The sequence below is a fragment of the Ips typographus genome, linkage group LG3 (genome assembly GCF_016097725.1).
Source record: "Ips typographus isolate SLU linkage group LG3, UJ_Ityp_2.0, whole genome shotgun sequence".
NCBI classification, from domain to species: Eukaryota; Metazoa; Arthropoda; class Insecta; order Coleoptera; family Curculionidae; genus Ips; species Ips typographus.
Genome location: NC_138424.1, coordinates 3057379 through 3079359, shown reverse-complemented (window position 1 = coordinate 3079359; position 21981 = coordinate 3057379). Strand labels below are relative to the sequence as shown.

The window sequence follows — 21981 nt, the reverse complement described above, 5'->3', positions numbered from 1 at the left end:
AATAGGAAATTTAATGAGAATTCTAAAAGTGTGCTTAAAACAGTCATTTTCATACTCCAAGTGGGTTTTACAGGCATTTTGTCTCGGACTGTCCTTTCAAAATTTGTTTCTGGTAGTTCAAATTTTGGTATAGCTTTTCTCCTTGACTGTACCAAGTTTTGTACGGGTTTTCACGCTAACAAATAGGAAATTTAATGTGAATTCCAAAAGTGTGCTTAAAACAGTCATTTTCTTACTCCTACTGGGTTTTACAGGAATTTTTCTCTGACTGTCCTTTCAAAATTTGTTTCTGGCAGTTCAAATTTTGGCACAGCTTTTCTCCTTGACTGTACCAAATTTTGTACGGGTTTTCACGCTAACAAATAGGAAATTTAATGAGAATTCCAAAAGTGTGCTTAAAACAGTCATTTTCTTACTCCAAGTGGGTTTTACAGGGATTTTGTCTCTGACTGTCCTTTCAAAATTTGTTTCTGGCAGTTCAAATTTTGGTACAGCTTTTCTCCTTGACTGTACCAAAATTTGTACGGGTTTCTCACCCTATCAAATAGGAAATTTAATGAGGATTTCAAAAATGTGCTTAAAACAGTCATTTTCTTACTCCAAGTGTGTTTAACAAGCAATTTCGTCTTTGACTGTCAAACTGTGCTCAAAAGTTGCAAAATTCAGAGTTTAAAAAAGTTTTTTGCAGTATTCGAAACCAAACGTGCTTTTGAGATTTATGACAGTGGTCACGTGACTGAGTAGTTAAATTATCCTCCAATAACCACGTGATATCTGTCACTAATAATAAAACTGTCAAAATTAATGATAGCCGTATCATCAGAAAAATGATATATTTCAATTATGTCCGTTTCCCCATCAAGTTGTGTTTAAGGACAGCTTAGATAAGTATTTTGTCTTTGACTGTCCTTTCAAAATATGTTTCTTGCAGTTCAAATTTTGACACAGCTTTTCTCCTTGACTGTACCAAATTTTGTACGGGTTTTCACGCTAACAAATTTGGCAACAATGCGAATATTTGACTTTGAATGCTGAAATGTGATCAAAAATCATTTATGAGTAATTTGAAGTTACACTGCTTCATCCAAGTGACTGCACCAAAACAAATATTCTTAGTCAAATTGGGCAACACAACAAACTTTGAACTAGACTAAATAGAAATTAAATAATGAAGAAAAGTGAAAGTAGGAAAAAAACCGCAAATACATAGTGAAAAATACAAAAATAAGGAAGGATATAGTTTAGTCTGAAAAATCACATGCAATACAAAAGTATTGAAGAAACAAATAAAAAAAACGAAAAGTATAAACAAAGTTGAAAACTAGAAAAATAATAAAACATATGAAGAACAAAAGTAGTCAAACAGAAAACAAGAAAACAGTTTAATATTCTGTTTGGCTTGATTTAAGATTCGACAGGCGTTTAATTGGTTGCCTACCACAAACCGTCCATCAAGACTGGAATTTTTTCACGAATGACTACATTTACATCAACAGAAACCCATTTATTCCAAGGATAAGCACATAAGAAAAATTATTAGAGACTTAATTTAGTAAATACCAAAATGAGGAAGTAATAATTCGTATGGGACAAGTTCGATAACCAAAACAGTTCGTTCACACACATTTGAGCATGTTTACACGAAACAATTTAAAACAATCCACTGACAGCTACTCGGTAAAGTATAAATAAAATTAAAATTGTTTCCTGCCGGACTGTTGAACGGCAAAAGCTACGGGGTGATTAAAAAAAAACCATGAAATATTTTTTTCTTTTAATTGTACTGTTTTGCCGGTCCATTAGTGCTGATTGCGGCTGTTCACAAGTAAGACATCCCCTTAGTTTTGCAAACAAATACATTACAAGTTATTTTACAGTGTTTGCAAAATATTCAAGTGCCTGGAAGTGGAATGATTGTAGACCAAAATTGTGGCTGTACTGCCACCTACAGTCAAAACGTTGCGGTAAAAGAAAGTCCTCCACTAGTTAGAAGAAGAAAAATCTATAAGGTAAGTTAGTGATTCATAAACACACCCACTCTTCTGCACATGTAGACGTGAATGTTTTTATATTGTAGATTAGACGATTGCGCCCTAAGACTTGCTATAGACAGGAAGTGTTTCCAGAACATTCTCTTATACAAAACTGCAACACTGAAGCTGCGGCTCCACCAACTTGTCAAGGTAAGCTGGACTAATAATAAATAAAAAGTTTCATAAAAAAATTTGTAGAACTTCCTGAAGAAGCTATGTGCAACTGGTTCAGCACACCTTGCGCATGCGGCTTTGAGGAGCATTCAAGTTGCTGTTGCAACAGAAATAAGCGTGACACTTTTAGTAGACAGCAACGTGACATAGCTAAAAATAGCTACAATTTGTTGCTGCACATGCTTCCTCAATCCGTTCGAGAACCTTTGCACCACAGTATTGAAGGTGTGCGATCCAATCCGGGGGAAAATTGGAATCGAAAAATTGAAAAGCTGTTAAGGCAAAAAGCTGATGATTTACGAAAAGGTTTTCAAGTTCAAGAACCTAAACCGGTTAGTTGGATAGATAAGTTAAAGCGACAGCCAGAAAACGACCAGACACAACCAAACTTTGCGTCAACTCGACTAAACAAACCTCTACAACCAAAAACTGTATTTGAAACTCCACCCAAAGATGGTGCAGAAGAAGCTACACTGCTCAGAAAACTGAAACGACTGAACAACAATCCTTTTTCTGGTGACCTAGAAGAGCAAGCCACCACTTTTGTTAAAACCCTCCTTCAACCAGATAAATTGAGCCGTAAAAAGAGAACCATCATACTTGGCAGTGACGAGCTGGACTTACCACCACGTTACCAAGTGGAAGTGGTGAGCGCTGAAGATGACGGTTATAACAACCTTCCACTGTCTGAAGAAGAAGAAGAGGACTGCGATCCTGTTGTAGGACAATCATTCTACAGATCACCTTCGAGAATGTACACCCCAAATCGGATGGACACTTTAATCGGAAAGAACGTAATTCAGAAAGCGGTTAGGGACGAACTGAATGCGTTTCAGAGAAAACAGCAACAAGAGCAGAAAATTAAAGAATTAAAAACCAATCTTCAGGCCAAAAGAAGTCCAGTCCCCCACAATCCCATATTTATGTTGCTAACAGCTCCAATGCAATTCTTAAAACATTTCAGTGATCTCAACAAGGGAGCCAATCCGGTTATAACAACTTTACCAAAAATGGTGTACACTGCCAAGAAGTACTTTAAAGATTTTGGCAAAAACTTCCACAAACACTGCCTCAATTTGGCTAGTGATATCGTAGGAGATTTCGATCAGGTCCAACCGAATGTGATCCAACAAATTCCAGTTCTGTCAGGTAGACAAAACTTCCAAGAGCATCAGGATTTTCGGAAGGTTCTGGACGACCACGTAAGGAAGAAACGTTACGTGGTTAAAGTGGTGGACGACGACGATATGCAACGTGAAATTGAACATTACCTGACAGAAAAAATGGACGATAAATTCAGTTACCTGAAACCGTTGCAAGATTACTACGACAAAGTTGCAGATTTATTCACCAAGCTGCAAGAACCTGTAGCCCAGGAAACAGAAAAGAAACCGTACAACAAAAAAGTGGTGGTGAAAGAAGTTAAACCCAAAATAATTATCGACAATAAAGGATGGCCTTTTATGGAACACGACGGTTTTAAACGTCCTTTACTGCTCAACCGTAGGAAACCATCTAAATCAACAAGCAATAACAAGGAAAAATCCTCGGAAGAAAACCAAGACCGAATCACCTCAATCATTGCTAGGGTGAAAGAAAATTCTGAAGTGGTTGGTAAAGCCCCTCAAAACATGATGCCTAAACAAATAATAAAAGAACGTGTGCATTCCCTTTTGGAGGAAATTGATCAATTAGTTGATTTAAACCCAGAAGACTACGACCACATTTTTGAAAACCTAATGAAGGTGCAACAGATCAAAAACTCCATAGAACAAGACTGGAAACGATTGCTGATAAACCACAAAATCGATGATGTCAACTCAAAGATTGCTATATTAAGCAAATTCAGGGACCTTCAGCAGATTAAAGATGAAAGTGTCAAAAACATTGCAGAGAAACTTGAAGAAACTAACAACGAATTCGTTAGAAAACAATTAGTGCACAGCTTGATACGTCTACAAAAACTCCAGTGCTTGATAAACAACGTGGTGGAAGATTTCGACCATACACTACAAATGAAAACCACTTTCAACCCAAAAAAAGAAATTAAATTTGTCGACTACCTGTCAGAATTAAAATTCGTGTATCAAGCCACTAAAACCAGAAACGACTTGCTGAAGAAATTGTGTCAAGATCGCGACAACGAAGGCCAGAAACACATCGAAGTGTTAAACAAACTGAAGAAACTCCTGATGATGTCGCACACAGATTCTTCAGACAAGATGGAAACCGTAGCCAAATCAATATGGGAGCTGAAAAACTTGGAGAAGCTGCAAAGCCAAACCATCAAAGATTTGAACAAGAAACTGTCCAATAACCAGAAAATCAAAAAGGAGCTGAAGATTTTGTTTGACTTGCAGAAGAGATTTGAGGAGTGCGAGGGGGAGTTGAATCAAACTTTAGGAACTGGTGCGGTGAAAAGTGGAGGTAGTAAAAATACGGCCAAGAAGGATGTCAAAGATATAGTGGCCGAAATTAAGAGAAGACACGAAGAAATGTTACAGAAAGCTAAAGATAAAGGAGGAGGTTGGCAACAATACAAATTTTAGTTTTGTTTGTGTTATTATTATATTATATTGTAATTTTATGTTAAGGGAATAAAATCAGCTTGTTATTGGATCTCTTATATGTACAAAAAATAAAAACTATTTTTTTTTTATTGTGTTTTATAATTTTTTATCCGTACAATAACGTTTAGTTAGCATAATGTCAAGAAACCCAATCAGCAAATATTGCTGGTAATGAACTTGAAATTAAATTTAAACATTTGCCCGTACGTTATTATTAAACATTTCCGGTGTTGCACAAATTTAATAAGTTAATTACGGATCCAATAATTTAATTTATAGCGACATTCTAATAAATTGGATTCAATTTAGATAATTTTTTAAACATTTCTAGTTTAAAATGATGTGTGTGTTCCGTGTTTTCAAGAATTAGAGCCCCGATGTGTTACTGACCAGTTTGTCATACTAAATTACAAAAAATCAAATTTTTGAATGTTATAATTTGAAATTTTGACACTGAAACTTGACACCAAATGTTTTAATTTGACAAGATAAGCAACTATTCTAGCCTAACGCTTTTAGGCCTGTTTTCCCAACACTTTCAAGTCGATTATAAGTACAATTTAAGGCTAAGTTGAGGTTTGAATGTGACAGGTGAAAACAAAACAGTGCAAAATTACACAGTCTAAACTAAACTTATCTAAGCTGTACTTAAACACAACTTAGCCAATGTTCAATTGATTGTAAAACGTACTTGGAGTTAGAAAATGACAGTTTTAAGCACATTTTTGGAATCCTCATTAAATTTCCTATCCATTAACCTAAAAAACACTACAAAGTTTGGTACAGTCAAGGAGAAAAGCGGCGTCAAAGTTTGACCTGTCAGGAAGACAGTTTTAAAAGACAGTCAGGAACAAAATTGCTTGTAAAATCCACTTAGAGTGAGAAAATGACAGATTTAAGTACATTTTTGGAATCTTCATGAAATTTCCTATCTAAAGACATAAAAAACACTACAAAATTTAGTACAGTCAGGGAGAAAAACGCTGTCAAAATTTGACCTGTCAGGAAGGCAGTTTTAAAGGACAGTCAGGGACAAAATTGATTGTGAAACCTACTTGGAGTTAGAAAATGACAGTTTTAAGCACATTTTTGGAATCCTCATTAAATTTCCTATCCATTAACCTAAAAAAGACTACAAAGTTTGGTACAGTCAAGGAGAAAAGCGGCGTCAAAGTTTGACCTGTCAGGAAGACAGTTTTAAAAGACAGTCAGGAACAAAATTGCTTGTAAAACCCACTTGGAGTGAGAAAATGACAGATTTAAGTACATTTTTGGAATCTTCATGAAATTTCCTATCTAACGACATAAAAAACACTACAAAATTTAGTACAGTCAGGGAGAAAAACGCTGTCAAAATTTGACCTGTGAGGAAAGCAGTTTTAAAGGACAGTCAGGGACAAAATTGATTGTAAAACCTACTTGGAGTTAGAAAATGACAGTTTTAAGCACATTTTTGGAATCCTCATTAAATTTCCTATCCATTAACCTAAAAAACACTACAAAGTTTGGTACAGTCAAGGAGAAAAGCGGCGTCAAAGTTTGACCTGTCAGGAAGACAGTTTTAAAAGACAGTCAGGAACAAAATTGCTTGTAAAATCCACTTAGAGTGAGAAAATTACAGATTTAAGTACATTTTTGGAATCTTCATGAAATTTCCTATCTAACGACATGAAAAACAATACAAAATTTAGTACAGTCAGAGAGAAAAACGCTGTCAAAATTTAACTTGTCAGGAAGGCAGTTTTAAAGGACAGTCAGGGACAAAATTGATTGTAAAACCTACTTGGAGTTAGAAAATGACAGTTTTAAGCACATTTTTGGAATCCTCATTAAATTTCCTATCCATTAACCTAAAAAACACTACAAAGTTTGGTACAGTCAAGGAGAAAAGCGGCGTCAAAGTTTGACCTGTCAGGAAGACAGTTTTAAAAGACAGTCAGGAACAAAATTCCGTAAAACCCACTTGGAGTGAGAAAATGACAGATTTAAGTACACTTTTGGAATCTTCATGAAATTTCCTATCTAACGACATGAAAAACAATACAAAATTTAGTACAGTCAGGGAGAAAAACGCTGTCAAAATTTGACCTGTCAGGAAGGCAGTTTTAAAGGACAGTCAGGGACAAAATTGATTGTAAAACCTACTTGGAGTTAGAAAATGACAGTTTTAAGCACATTTTTGGAATCCTCATTAAATTTCCTATCCATTAACCTAAAAAACACTACAAAGTTTGGTACAGTCAAGGAGAAAAGCGGCGTCAAAGTTTGACCTGTCAGGAAGACAGTTTTAAAAGACAGTCAGGAACAAAATTGCTTGTAAAACCCACTTGGAGTGAGAAAATGACAGATTTAAGTACATTTTTGGAATCTTCATGAAATTTCCTATCTAAAGACATAAAAAACACTACAAAATTTAGTACAGTCAGGGAGAAAAACGCTGTCAAAATTTGACCTGTCAGAAAGGCAGTTTTAAAGGACAGTCAGGGACAAAATTGATTGTGAAACCTACTTGGAGTTAGAAAATGACAGTTTTAAGCACATTTTTGGAATCCTCATTAAATTTCCTATCCATTAACCTAAAAAACACTACAAAGTTTGGTACAGTCAAGGAGAAAAGCGGCGTCAAAGTTTGACCTGTCAGGAAGACAGTTTTAAAAGACAGTCAGGAACAAAATTGCTTGTAAAACCCACTTGGAGTGAGAAAATGACATATTTAAGTACACTTTTGGAATCTTCATAAAATTTCCTATCTAACGACATAAAAAACAATACAAAATTTAGTACAGTCAGGGAGAAAAACGCTGTCAAAATTTGACCTGTCAGGAAGGCAGTTTTAAAGGACAGTCAGGGACAAAATTGATTGTAAAACCTACTTGGAGTTATCAAATGACAGTTTTAAGCATATTTTTGGAATCATTAAATTTCCTATCCATTAACCTAAAAAACACTACAAAGTTTGGTACAGTCAAGGAGAAAAGCGGCGTCAAAGTTTGACCTGTCAGGAAGACAGTTTTAAAAGACAGTCAGGAACAAAATTGCTTGTAAAACCCACTTGGAGGGAGAAAATGACAGAACTATGTACATTTTTGGAATCCTCATGAAATTTCCTATCTAATGATATGTGTGTTTGTTAGTGCTTAGACTTGTTTATACAGTGTGGTCCAAATTGTCCAAAATGTGGTCCAAAAACAAAGCCAAAGAGAGTTTCGAAACTAAGACATTATTAAGGCACTTTTTTATGACGTAATTAGAAAAAAATCTATCGTCATTGGTTTCCGAGATAGATAACTTTGTAAGCCATCTTGGCCATAAGAATTAAATACAAAGTTATCATCCATCTCTCGGAAACCAATGACGAAGTTTCAAAACTCTCTTTGGCTTTGTTAAAAAGTGTTTAAAATGCAGCCTCTGACGTTTTCCAAATTTTCCGGAAAACGGAGAAAGATAATTTAATTTGGAAACCGGAAATAAGTTTCACATAAATTTCTCTAAAATTTTCCCCATTTAACCGACTTTGTAACCGTTTTCGAGATCCCAATACTTGCATCACCAATTTGGGACACACTGTATAGTAAAAAAATTTACTTCCTAACTTGATCCCTTTGGGAAAATTTAAAATAACTTCACCTACGTGAGTAATAGCTATCATTACATACTCCTTGAGTAATTTACTATTACAACTCCATTTAGTCTACAAAAAATATGCACATAAATGAGGAAATAACATTTTCCAGGAACATTAACCTTAAATAAATGTCAACCAACTTAAAACAACCTCAAACGCACAACATGTTTATATTTTTAATTTAACTGGTCGACATTCTTCAACAACCAATCTGTTTATATAACTAACTGCATTACTTTATTAATTTAGTGTTTCATTGTAGTTTAACAATGATTACTTGTAAACCAGTGTTGATTGTGTGTTTAACATCCGTTACATTTTTAAAGGTAAATAAGTGTTCACATTATTTGATATTAATGATTTCTAATGTTTGGTTTAGGCTGCAGAATGCAACTTGGAGAAAGTTTACCGTACCCCTAAAGACAGGACCAGAATCAACTTTGACCATCTTGAATTAGTTGAAAGGGCTGGATTTGAACCCTTGGAAACCACCACCAAACCTACCACGACCACTGAATTACCCTTGACATCCAGGAAAGATGGTATTGCTCATGCACAGGTTTCAATTCGGTTTGGTGGGAATGACGTCCATGGTAGTCACAATCACATCATGAAAATACCACCCCAAGCTCGAAATCACGGTTGTGAGTTTTGAAAACCAGTCAATTTTACCAGATAGTGTTATGAATTTGAATTTTTAGGTCCTAACGAACTGTTCTACCCACCTCCACAGCACCGTTATGATCATCCCCACTACTACCATCCCTACCCACCTCCTGTACCATTTAATTTTCCCAATTACTATTTTTGCAATTACGGACCTGGCGGTCACACTTTACCACCTCAGCTAAGGGAGTATTTTGGTAGACACCCCGAATTTTTTGATGGTTCCTACCCAAGACGAAAGGAGCAGGTTTTTGTATGGGGTCGTCCTCTGAAGAAAGAGGACCTCGTCGATCATGTTGCTCGTGCTGTGAATGGTAACTATCATTTTAACTGCTAGTTTGTGATTGGTGGATTTAATACATTATTTTGACAGCAACAAACGTAGAAAAAAGTCACGAAAATCTAAGCAATTTGGCAGAAATGGTAAACGCAACCCTAAAACTGAACAACGAGAAAATCGAAGAGGACGTGAATCAGATCGAAAAAACGGTTCAAAAAAAAGAAAAAACAACCACAACAGATAAGGTAGAACACAAAATTCACGTTACCCACCGACATAAAAAGAGTGGGAAAAGAAAGAGCAAACATTCAAATTCAAGCTATGACCAAGACTTGAAAGAATTGGAACACTTACTGGAAAAAGCTTTAGAAACTTTCAAGTGTGATGAAAGCACTGAAGAATCGACCGAAAAAACCTTTGTAACTTATCCGGTTACCGGCAAAAAAAATCACCAGAGTATTGCGGACTTTGACAACTCAATCACCGATGAAAATTGCGGATGCAATTCTACCAAGTCTGATGGGAAAAAGTTCTCCAACGATCTGGACGATTTAGTAACTGTGGTTATTGGCGTGATAGATCAACCTGAAGCAGAAACAAAAAGTCCCATTTTACCATCAAATCAGGAAACAGAAGTGCAGGAAAACAGTAGGTGGTTTCCAACCAACTGGATTATGGTACCTTTCAGAGGCGGTTCACCATCAATACCGCCATATTTGGACAATTCCAAAGGAAAACAACTGGGTTTGCATGGTTTCTGCCATAAATGCGGACGTAAACACTTGGGCGGCAATTTTTGCTCCCATTGTGGCTCTCCCGTTCATCATCACTCTCCTTCTTTTTGTCCTCTATGCAAGAAGTTAGATGATTAATTATGTTATAGTGTCATTTGTTTTTGTTTTGTAATATATTTATACTTTTTTGCAAGTTATCGTCTATTATTTACTTGGTTCAGCATTGATGACTGTAGAGTCCGGATTAAAAAGTAATAAAAGCGGGAAAAAAACATTAAAATCTGTAAAAAAAGCACAAAACTCTTCCAGAGATAGCAAAACTTTAATTTTTTTTTTGAGGACAAGTTCTAGAAATGTTTTGAAGCTTTTAAACTGTTTTAGAAGCATACGGAGGATTTTAAAATGTTGTGAAAATTTTCTTTGGGCTACTTGGCGAGTTTGGAAGGTTGTTGGACAGTTTTAAGAGCATATTGAAGGTTCCTGGAATGCTTTAGATGCATTTGGATATTTTTAGACTTTGTTTTAGAATTTTTTGGAAGCTTCTAGACTGTTTTGACACCTTTTGGGAGCTTCTAGAGTAGTTGAAGAGCATTTGGAATTTTTTAAACTGTTCGTAACATTTTTGGAAACTTTTAGACCGTTTTGGAAGGCTTGGGAAGCATTTGAAAACTTATGGAAGCTTTTAAACTGCTTTAGAAGCATACGGAAGCTTTTAGACTGCCTTGAAATTAATTGAGAGCTTCTAGACTAGTTGAAGATCATTTGGAAGCCTTTAGAGTGTTCGAAAAGCTTTTAGACTGTTTTGGAAGGCTTCCGAAACAGTTTTGGAGTTTCCGTAGTGTTTTAAAACATTTTTAGACTACTTTAGGAGCATTTGGAAAGTGTTTGAACAGTTTAAAGGGCATTCAAGGTTTTAGACTGCTTTTAAGGCATTTGAAACCTTGTAGACGGTTCTAGAAACTTTTGGAAGCTATTTCACTGCTCTAGAAGCATACGGAAGCTTTTAAACTGTTCTAAAAACTTTAAATACTAAATTAAGCACTAAAAGAAACAAAATTCATGAAAAAATCTGTCAAATGACGTGTTTTTGTTGACAACATTACTAATTAATAGTTTACATTAATATTATATTGTACTACTACAATTATTTGATATATAAAATGTGCCATACAAAAAAGTAGTTTTGTAACAAAAATTATAAGTATTAATGAGCAAACAGAATAAAAACAAGAATCATACCTAAAAAAATTTAAAGTGATTCTATCAAAAATTATGATTAATCGATTGCCAATTGTCTGAAACTACCGTCAATCCCGAATAAGTCATCGTAATTGGTCGGTTTGCCTGGACGTTTCGATTCGTCGGCCTTTAAATCTTCCTGAGCCTTGAACCAGGGACCGTATTCTTCAAGTTTCTTCATCCAAGCATCTACAAAAAAATCATTAGTGTGATTTAGGGTGGTTATAGTGGCAAAACTCACCGTGAAATTCTTGTATTTTCCCAGCAGTACCACCATATTCTTCAGGCAAAATATCCTTAGGAATCATTTGGTGTAATGACTCAAAACTGGAATGCAAATGAATACGATTCCGGATCTTCTCCTTTATAAACGGTTTGACGAATTGCACTATGGTGTCCACTAGAGGTGACACGTTCACCACGTGAACCTCCTTCAGTTTAACTGGATAAGCTTCCTACAGAAAAATCAACCAATCACAACCGCACGTGAAAAAAAAATTATACGGAGCAAACCAACCTGGACGCAAACTAAGAACTTCTTGGCAAGAGAGGGCGACACTTTCGAAAAATGACTGGCACTGGCCACACTTGCGTCCAGAATATATACGTCACCGGCCACGCCCGTTTCCTCAGCAGCCAATCGCACGTCGCCAATCATCAGCACCAACTTGGCCACGTCAGCAAGGGGCGGAGTTTCGATGTCCTTGTCTTTACCGCGCATGACGATTATACGTTTACCGTCCGGCGTTAGACCTGGCAACGGTGGAATATGCCTAAAAATATTTTATATTTGCTAATTAGTGAATATAATAAAAAAAACTCTTGTATTTAGATTAGAAAACAAATTGATATTACTTACGCTAACTGGGCGATATGTTGCAATTCCGGTCTGGTGACGTCACGATTGGAGAAAAACTCGGGACAAGCGGTTCGCATCGTAAAGTACATGTCCAGTTTTCTTTTGGTTTTCTCCAAAGAAAATTTGCATCCCCGCAGGAAAGTCATGATCCTTTCATCATCTAAAAATCATCATTTCTAGGTAATTCATTTAAATGATTGGTAATTATGTGTCAAATAAGATAGCGCAAATTGTTCATTTAAATTATGAGTTTAATCAACAATGTAAACAAACAAAATTACGTTTTTTTTTCCTCCCTGAGGTTCTTGGATGCAGATAGGAAGTTTACACAACAGTGGCAACACCGGCAATATCGAAGCAATTGCTTTGTTTCCAGTGTTGCCACCATTAACTAAATATGCATCCGACAGAGATTTTTTTGAAAGAAGAACCTCAAGTATACAGGTGTGGTAAATCCAAAAGCGACCATAGCAAAAACCGTGTAACGGACAGAGAAACGTAGGTAATTGCATGCGCGGGAGAAAGACATAAAACGAAAAAAATATCAAGTAGGCCATGTTTTAAGCGCGCTGTTGCCAAACGCCGTAAGTAATTTTGTCGAGGGTATTGAATACTTACGGCGTTTGGCAACAGCGCGCTAAAAATATGGCCTACTTGATATTTTTTTCGTTTTCTGTCTTTCTCCCGCGCATGCAATTACCTACGTTTCTCTGTCCGTTACACGGTTTTCCTATGGTCGCTTTTGGATTTACCACACCTGTATATTTAGGTTAGAAGAAATTTCCTCATTTAGTCGTTTTGTTTTTTGTAGTTCACAAATACCAGTTAAACAATTTTCTCATAATACTTCAATATTTTTCTGGGTTATTTTTCTTATTATATCACACAAATACAATAAATTTGACTTTGAAACAAGGTAATTAAAAAAATTTAATGTTTTTTTTTTATTAATAACCATCGAACTTGTTATTTCAAACATATGTTACGTTTTACACCGTAAAATATTCACGGATGTTTGCCCTTCACGATTACTTGTTTCCATCCTGTTTAACTAAACTATTAAGTTTTTTTACGGTTTTTAACACATTGAAATAGTAGCAAAATGCAAAATCTTACCCCAGGAATCGGGTAAATGGGGCTGTTTCGTTAACCATTCCTTGATGTGCTCCAGGTCAGACTGTCTGCGGTCCACGTCCTCGTTCAGGGCTTTTCTGATGTGAATTTGCATTTCGGGGGATGGCTGGACTAAAGTCATGTTTCTGCAAGTTAAAATAATTCAATTATCATCTTTGGTTGTTAGAAAAATATTGGAAAATTAATCAGAAAATAATTCTGTAGAATAGAGCAAAACACGAGAGTTTATAATCATCTATCTTTCTCTGACTGAAATGTCAATAAAGCTCGTTCATTTTGTATAGTTATCGAGTAAACAGACCAAATTTAATATCACGTGGCAGTTGATTTTGACTGAGATGTTACGATCAACTGTCAAACAAGATCAAAACCAACGAGTTCTAACCATTGACATTTAAAGGAATGTTCCAGTTTAATACCATGGCGGGATGTGCGACTTATTAAAGAGAGAGAGAGAGATCCGAATATTCTGCAACGTTTTTCGAGATATATTGACGTTTGAAAAATGACATTTTCAGATTTTGGGATGTCATAGCTTCTAACCAGAATGAGATAGAGAAAATCGGTTTGCATATTGAACATTCTGTTTGGTTATTCCAGTTTAACGACTACCAAGATGTTTTCTGAAAATTAGTCAGTACGTACGAAGGCGTAGAAGGGCCACAAACATTTTTTCTCTCAAATTCCGACTTCAAATCTCAGAATTTACATTGTTACATTGCAAAAGCTCTTCGAACCAAATTAGACAAAATTTTTCAGTTTGGCAACATTGCAAACATTCTTCGAAGCAAATTAGTAAAGTTTGTTAACTTTGGCTACATTGCAAACACACTTCAAAGAAATTAGTCGGACTTGTCAGTTCGGTTACATTACAAACACTCTTCGAACCAAAATTGTAGAATTTGTTAGTTTGATAACATTGCAAGGACACTTTTGAACCAAATTACCAAATTTTGTCAGTTAGGCAACATTGCAAACAGTCTTCGATCTAAATTAGGAGAGTTTGTTAATTTGGCAACATTGCAAGCAAACACACATCAAAGAAATTAGTTGAACTTGTCAGTTTGGATAAATTGGAAACACTCTTCAAACCAAAATTGTAAAATTTGTCAGTTTGATAACATTGCATATACTCTTCAACCCAAATTAGTAAAATTAGTCAGTTTGGCAACATTGCAAACACTCTTTGATCTTAATTAGTAGAATTTGTTAATTTGTCAACATTGCAAAAACACTTTTTGAACCAAAATAGTAGAATTTGTCAGTTTGACAACATTGCAACTAAATTCCGAGTTTGAAGTCGGAATTTAGTTAATTTCTGAGTTTGAAGTAAAAATTTAAGAAAAATAACGTCTTCTACGGCCCTTCTACGCCTTCGTAAGTACGTCAGTGGTTTCAAATTTAATTTACCAGCCCCAGTAAAAATTTCAGGCCCGTAATTGCCCAAATACCTAACCTATGGGCCAAATTGTGTTTCTAGTCGGTTGAGTGTGTTTTCTGTTCAGTTTAACAAAACCCAGGATTTTTTTCCACAAAAACTTTTCTTACGGCCCTGGTTATGAGATTCAAATTTCTAACTGTGAAAATAAAAGTTTCAGGTCCGTAACTGCCCAAATAGTTAAATTTTGGACCAAATAGTATTTCATGTTCAATGTAATCATTCTTCCAGTAGCAGATAATTCCAAGTGCCCTAGAATTTATTTGAAATGTAAATCATCATCTTTTCTCCTCTTTTGTACGCATTTACAATTCCTATTATTTTTCTTTTACGTTGATGTGTGAAAAATTAGCAACATTTTCTAAAATAATATCACATTACTAACTTTATCAAGACGTTGCGGAATGTAATTTCCATTTCTTTTTTTGGACCACACCCCACTAAATTATCTAAAGAAAAACAAGCATATTGAAATATTTAAATAGTCTATTTCCCAGGGTTATTTTAGGAAACGATATAAGTTGTTAAATGTTGTACTTCCTATACTTTTTATTTACTATTTCACACACAACATACATTGGATTTTAATTGGATAATAAGTAGCTTCTTATTGGTAGCAAATTAAACTGAATATACCACAATACCTTGTCCTTGGCGTTTTAAGAGAAAGTTTAATTGGAAAGGCAATCACTTTAGCAGACCTTTGTAACTTTTTGCTACAATTGTCCGATATCAGACTAAGTTGATGTCATAATAAAACCTTGCCAGAGAACCCTGACTTTTACTTTTCTTTTACAAATCTCTCAGTGAAAATCAAGAGAGTTTCCTTTTACGCAATACGATAATCATAAATCTGGGTGACTAAGAAGTAATTATGTGCTACATTTCAAAACTGATTATTACAAAACGCAATTTTCAGTTTGCAATCAAAACCATCAAACGCGCAACCATATTTTTGGTGTGTTTCGCAATACTAACGTCATATTAATGATTTTGTTTTTCGTTAATCATTTTATAGTTTGTTTGTCCCATGGAAATGACCCCGACCATCGATCAACCCAATAATATTTTATTAATCGTCACGTTCCGAGGTGGTCGATTTGCCATCATTTATTTATCTGCTATAGATATGGCCTGTACCTTCAATCCAAAGGTCTCACAGGTATTAATATTTTAATTAGACAGTTTTTTCAATGACGCAAAACCCTCAGGTTATTATTTTGCCAACGACGTTTTGTTTACTTTGTCTTTTTTCGCGAGCTGACATTTTGAACGGAAAATATCGGAAAATGCCCGGAGCAAGTACACATAATAGATTTTTTCTGAAAAAGTGTTTTCAGTTGTTTTAATGGAGTCTTTCAAGTATACAAAGTAAACACGTATTTTTTTTGAGGCCTGAAAAACAAGATAAATCCAAGAAGATTTTATATTTTGTATTCAGTGGTTACATTACTTTTTCTTGTACTCATTTGTTAAACTAATTTTTTTTTGGTAACACATTAGATTCTGGCAATTTTCTTACTTCTCAAACTCATTCGTAAACTTACACAAAAACACAAAAAATGCCCACAAAACTTGACCATAATCATGGCGCCTTAAATTTTGTTTAAGTTACTCATTTTTTACTTTTATTTATTTCTCTATACATATTGTCTTTTCCTAAAAATTAGCAATGATCTGTTTGCATTTTTGCACATTTTTTCAGATTATTCTTCTTTTTAATTAATTTTTTACTTTTCTAACTACATTTTTAACTTTGTTTTTTATTTTAGTGTGGAAAATATCTTGTCTCGCATTTGAACACCTTTTTTTTATTCAGATTTTTGTGCTATTTTCTTCCATCTTTTTTAAACTTCCCATTTCCTCTTTCTTCACCTCATTCTATTCGTTTTCCGAAAATGTACAATATGTTGAATGGTGACGTGTATCTGTTGATTTTTATCATATTTTTATAAACTTAAAAACTGTCAAACACCACTCCATGGAGCTAAAAAATTACAAAACTTGTTTAAAACAAGTACAATCAGTGTAAATCATATTATTATGCCTTTTATAGTTTTATGAGTTATTTTTTGGTAGTTGTGACTGCCTATGCCGGATATATTTCAATCTGTCACAATGGTGGTAACTGTCAAATACAAATCCATGAAGGTATCAGATTATAAAACACTAACAGGCAGTACAATCAGTTACAAATCATTGTTAATGCTTGTTTATAGGTCTATAAATACAAGTTTGACAGTTCTGACAATTGGAAACACCTAAAAAATTTTATAAAAAATAAAAAATATCAATAAAGTGTAATAAGAAGAGTTGTAGCGAATTAAATTCTCTACAAGATTGCTTCAGGGCACTTTTGCCCTAAAAGGTCATTTAAGGGAAGATATTCCTCCAAAACTGTTTTAAAAAACAAAACGAGTGCATAACTCCATTATTTGGAAAAAATATCAAAAATTTTTACTCTGTTAAAAACGTATTAACTTGCAAAATCGGATCGGACCCATAGAGCTATTAAACTAAAACAATCCCTTGAGCCTTTACAGCTTCAGAAGTGAAATTTTCACAGTTCACGCACCTATTTTGGACATATTCAAATGTCACGTGGTAACTGTCAAATAACCATAAAGCTATAAAACTACAAAACCTGCTTAAAGGCACTGTTATAGTTAATATAGTTCTAAATCAAATGAAATGCTTGTTTATAAGTCCATGAGTAGAAACTGAACAGTCGTGACGTGTTTATTTTGAGCATATTTCAATCTGTCAGAAACTTGGAAACTATCAAAATATTCTCCATGAAGCTATGAAATGACAAATTTTTCTTAAAAATCAGTTAAAATTTACATGTGAAGTAAAGCTGTTTTTTTCAACTTTCCTCTTTTTCTGTCCAAAAAATATGTTTTCTTAAAAACTACTTAAAAAGGCTCTTAATTCTTTCAATTTTTTAGAAAAATTTTAGAGTGCTTTTTTTGCGCTTATTTTACCTAATTTAATGTCCTTTGTTATAAACAGGCCCTTTGCTGTGCATTGGAACCCTCCTGGAGCAAAATAAAAAATTGTCAAAATTGCACTTTTTGCAAAAATGGCATTTTTTCAATTTTTTAATGATTGTAATTTTTATATTTGAGCTCTTATAAATTTCACTAAAACGCCATTAGAAAAACGATAAAAAAAAGTACAAAATGAACCAAGACTGGCATCTCTAGCTATAATATTTATTTTTCAAAAAATAATGGATTAACTTAAACTTTTCTGAAATTTTTCTTTTTACTCTTCAGTTTATTTTATTTTCTGTTTTGCAAATTTATTTCCATTCAGCAGTCCAAAACATCATCTTCAAGGTGTTGACAATTTTAAAGTTAACATTTCTTGCTTTTTGGTGGTAATAAATCTAAGTCCACGTCATTGTTAGGGCAGTATAAGAATAATAAAAAAATATTTTTACATTCTGTATCATTTACACCAAAAAAGTGGATTTTCGCTTTTAAACCACTATGTACAGTAGAATACAGAGTGGCTCACAAAAAAAAATCAATTATTATTAACGTTTCGTTTTTTCAGAAAACTAAATGCAAGGTTGCCACAGTGTGAAAAAATCCAAAAAGACGTAAACGATAACTACTAAAAAACCGTTAAACTACCTAATTTTGGCTTTTTGCAACACACGCACTGTAGCAACTGTGGAAAACTTTCACCGTGGATGGTTCCACCGAAATTTACTAAAACCGCGTCTTATTACCGCAACCATTCTGATTATATAACCATCACAGCGATTTGGCAATTGCATTATGGTACTCGTTTCTTTACTTTCGATGACCTGGTTTATGGTAGAGTCCACACCAATGACCGCGATACAAACACGCGTTAGTTGAAGAATTCGTCTTGTTTACTTTGATTACATAGTTGCCACATTTTTTTTGCAAACAATGGTAGTACCTACCTGGTAGTTTGGTATCCGCACAACCCTTTAAAATTTAAAGCACAAGAACTAACCACGAACGGACTTATTGCGACTGTACAAACCTGCCGAACCAGCTTGTCTTATACTAAAACTGCGTTCAGGTGTATGAGTCCACTTGCACCAATTGGAACCCGTTCGAGTGGGTAGCCGACCAATCGGGTTTGAGATGGTTTCAGTCAGCTGAGGTGCTTTCTTCTGTTTTTTCCTGTCGCATTCTTTGACTGCGAATCCACAAAAACCGGTATAGTTTAGAAGGTTGATGATCAGGTTTTTGCTGGTCATTGTTGGTGTTAAATTAATATTCAAATTTTAATTACTCGTTTGAAAGAGTGTTAATTTTTTTACAAAATTGAAAAAAAAATTTTACTCTGATTTTGCCTTTTAATGTCTTAGTAAAAAAAAATACTTTCATAAAATAAAAACTACTGTATTTACGGAAAGGGTAATGTCCCTGGGTAATTATGATAAATGTTTCAATAAGTAAGGAAATTATCCTAAATTTATTTAATGGAGTAAAACCAGTTTAATAATGCAAGTTAGAACCTTGTTTCTGGGGAATATCGAACGATTAATGTACGTCATTACTAACAAAATGGGAAAAAATAACGTAAATTTTTGTTGTTAACCAAAACACTAAATGTATTTTTTCAAATAGAGACCCTTCCATTTTATTTCATTTTTGAATTTCTAATCCATTTTTTGCGTAAATTTTATATCTATGTCCAAATGTCCTATACCTAACCTCAACAGTTCTCGAGATATCTGCGACAAATCATATCAACGTATCTTTGTAGGCACTGCAAAACTTTCCTTATTTGGGACATCCTGTATACAAATAATAAGTGGGTATAATATGTGCGAATAAATTGCCAAACTATACAACGAGTTTACTATAAATTTTGGTAAATAAAAATAATTTAAGTGCAAAAAGTAAACAACAATTCATTTAGTTTAGTTTAGGCTTAGTTTTGCTTACCATCAAGTGCAATTAGAGGAGTGAATTGCTTTGGGTTGCCATTTTTTTTTCAAGCCAAATTCGACTTTATTGACTTATGCTGCTATTACTAAAATTATTTAAATTATATAAAATGTCCACAATAATTTAGTGTCTGTAACTAATTTGAAAAGTAATTTTTGGTCAATATTTTTCCAAATAAAATTCTGAAAAATTTAAACACTGAATAAAAGACATATTGGTCACAGATATCACGTGGTTTTTGGAGCATAATTTTAATTGTGTCACGTGACTAAAACAGTCACGTGACCACCGTCAAAATAACTCTCATAAATTTCAGAAACACGTTTTGTATCGGATACTGCAAGAAAACTTTCTAAACCCTGATTTTTGCAACTTTTGCTACAATTTGACAGTCAAAAACACTACAAGATTTGGTACAGTCAGGGCACAGGCGGTGTCAAAATTTGAACTGACAGAAACACAGTTTGAAAGGACAGTCAGAGACAAAATCGCCTGTAAAACCCACTTGTAGTAAGAAAATGACTGTTTTAAGCACATTTTTGAAATCTTTATTAAATTTTCTAGCCAATTCTAAATTAAATGCGCAAGATCTGTCACCAGGTGTTTTAGGTTAGGTTAGGTTAGGTTTCGGTTTCGAATTCTTGAATTTCGAATCCAAGGCATCATTAGACACTAATTAGTGTTATGGTAATTTTTTCGAAAAATTCGACAAAAACTCAGATTTTAAGGAATTTAGGTTAGGGTAACCCTAGTTTAGGTCTTCTTCAAGAAAACTTCAGCTTGTAAGTCATATTAAGCATGTAATTCTGATAAATTTGAACTGTCAGAAGTGTCAAACATTTCCTACATTAAGTCAAATGTTTAAAAATTTCCAGACCAATTTTAAAAGCAACTACAAAGATTAGGACTTCAGTAATAATTTTAATTTTGTCACGTAACTAAAACAGTCACGTGACCACAGTCAAAATGACTCTTATAAATTTCAGAGACACGTTTTGTATCGGATACTGCAAGAAAACTTTCTAAACCCTGATTTTTGCAACTTTTGCTAGAATTTGACAGTCAAAAACACTACAAGATTTGGTACAGGCAGTGTCAAAGTTTGAACTGACAGAAACACAGTTTGAAAGGACAGTCAGAGACAAAATCACCTGTAAAACCCACTTGTAGTAAGAAAATGATTGTTTTAAACATATTTTTGAAATCTTCATTAAATTTTCTAGCCAATTCCAAATTAAATGCGCAAGATCTGTCACCAGATGTTTTAGGTTAGGTTAGGTTTGGTTTTCGAACTGTTGAATTTCGAATCCAAAGCATTACTAGACACTAATTAGTGTTATGGTAATTTTTTCGAAAAATTCGGAAAAACTTAGATTTTAAGGAATTTAGGTTAGGGTAACCCTAGTTTAGGTCTTCTTCAAGAAAACTTCAGCTTGTAAGTCATATTAAGCATGTAATTCTGTTAAATTTGAACTGTCAGAAGTGTCAAACATTTCCTACATTAAGTCAAATGTTTAAAAATTTCCAGATCAATTTTAAAAGCAACTACAAAGATTAAAACTTCAGTAATAATTTTAATTTTGTCACGTGACTAAAACAGTCACGTGACCACCGTCAAAATAACTCTTATACATTTCAGAAACACGTTTTGTATCAGATACTGCAAGAAAACTTTCTAAACCTGGATTTTTGCAACTTTTGCTAGAATTTGACAGTCAAAAACACTACAAGATTTGGTACAGGCAGTGTCAAAGTTTGAACTGACAGAAACACAGTTTGAAAGGACAGTCAGAGACAAAATCGCCTGTAAAACCCACTTGTAGTAAGAAAATTACTGTTTTAAGCATATTTTCGAAATCTTCATTAAATTTTCTAGCCAATTCCAAATTAAATGCGCAAGATCTGTCACCAGATGTTTTAGGTTAGGTTAGGTTTGGTTTTCGAATTCTTGAATTTCGAATCCAAAGCATCATTAGATACTAATTAGTGTTATGATAATTTTTTCGAAAAATTCGGAAAAAACTCAGATTTTAAGGAATTTAGGTTAGGGTAACCCTAGTTTAGGCCTTCTTCAAGAAAACTTCAGTTTGTAAGTCATATTAAGCATGTAATTCTGTTAAATTTGAACTGTCAGAAATATCACACATTTTCTACATTAAGTCAAATGTTTAAAAATTTCCAGATCAATTTTAAAAGCAACTACAAAGACGAAAAATAAATTCAAATAAAATTCGGTTATAGATTAAATCAATTAAAGATGTAATTAAATTTTGATTGACGAAATGTATG

The 21981-nt window shown here is 34.1% G+C and overlaps 3 protein-coding genes across 4 annotated transcripts in view; 2 read left to right on the top strand and 1 right to left on the bottom strand.

Moving 5' to 3' along the window:
• Positions 1-1901: 1901 nt before the first annotated feature.
• Positions 1902-8307, top strand: LOC145727038 (uncharacterized). Its single transcript, XM_081976423.1, has one exon. The coding sequence runs from the start codon at positions 2249-2251 to the stop codon at positions 4754-4756; it is 2508 nt and encodes an 835-aa protein (XP_081832549.1). The 5' UTR covers positions 1902-2248; the 3' UTR covers positions 4757-8307.
• Position 8308: 1 nt separating this feature from the next.
• LOC145727041 (uncharacterized) lies at positions 8309-10275 on the top strand. Its single transcript, XM_081976426.1, has 4 exons — positions 8309-8728; positions 8782-9046; positions 9104-9382; positions 9442-10275. The coding sequence occupies exons 1-4, from the start codon at positions 8672-8674 to the stop codon at positions 10218-10220; spliced, it is 1380 nt and encodes a 459-aa protein (XP_081832552.1). The 5' UTR covers positions 8309-8671; the 3' UTR covers positions 10221-10275.
• An 863-nt stretch (positions 10276-11138) lies between these two features.
• LOC145727042 (alpha-tocopherol transfer protein-like) overlaps positions 11139-21981 on the bottom strand; it is a 26275-nt gene continuing 15432 nt past the window's right edge. The window contains exons 1-6 of one of the 2 annotated variants that reach the window (XM_081976427.1): positions 18693-18852; positions 13297-13439; positions 12181-12340; positions 11839-12094; positions 11563-11776; positions 11139-11510 (exon numbers count right to left, since the gene is read on the bottom strand). In XM_081976427.1, the coding sequence (XP_081832553.1) occupies positions 11359-11510; positions 11563-11776; positions 11839-12094; positions 12181-12340; positions 13297-13435 (921 nt within the window). In that variant the 5' untranslated portion in view covers positions 13436-13439; positions 18693-18852 and the 3' untranslated portion in view covers positions 11139-11358. Of the gene's footprint in view, positions 11511-11562; positions 11777-11838; positions 12095-12180; positions 12341-13296; positions 13440-18692; positions 18853-21981 lie in introns of those variants that run through there. The other variant, XM_081976428.1, reaches the window with a different exon arrangement.

Bases quoted from the DNA above. Each gene is read 5' to 3' on its own strand.
- LOC145727038 (XM_081976423.1), top strand. From the start codon at position 2,249: ATGTGCAACTGGTTCAGCACACCTTGCGCATGCGGCTTTGAGGAGCAT.
- LOC145727041 (XM_081976426.1), top strand. From the start codon at position 8,672: ATGATTACTTGTAAACCAGTGTTGATTGTGTGTTTAACATCCGTTACA. The intron at 9,047-9,103 runs GTGAGTTTTGAA...TTGAATTTTTAG, and splicing joins CCAAGCTCGAAATCACGGTT to GTCCTAACGAACTGTTCTAC. The intron at 9,383-9,441 runs GTAACTATCATT...TTATTTTGACAG, and splicing joins TGTTGCTCGTGCTGTGAATG to CAACAAACGTAGAAAAAAGT.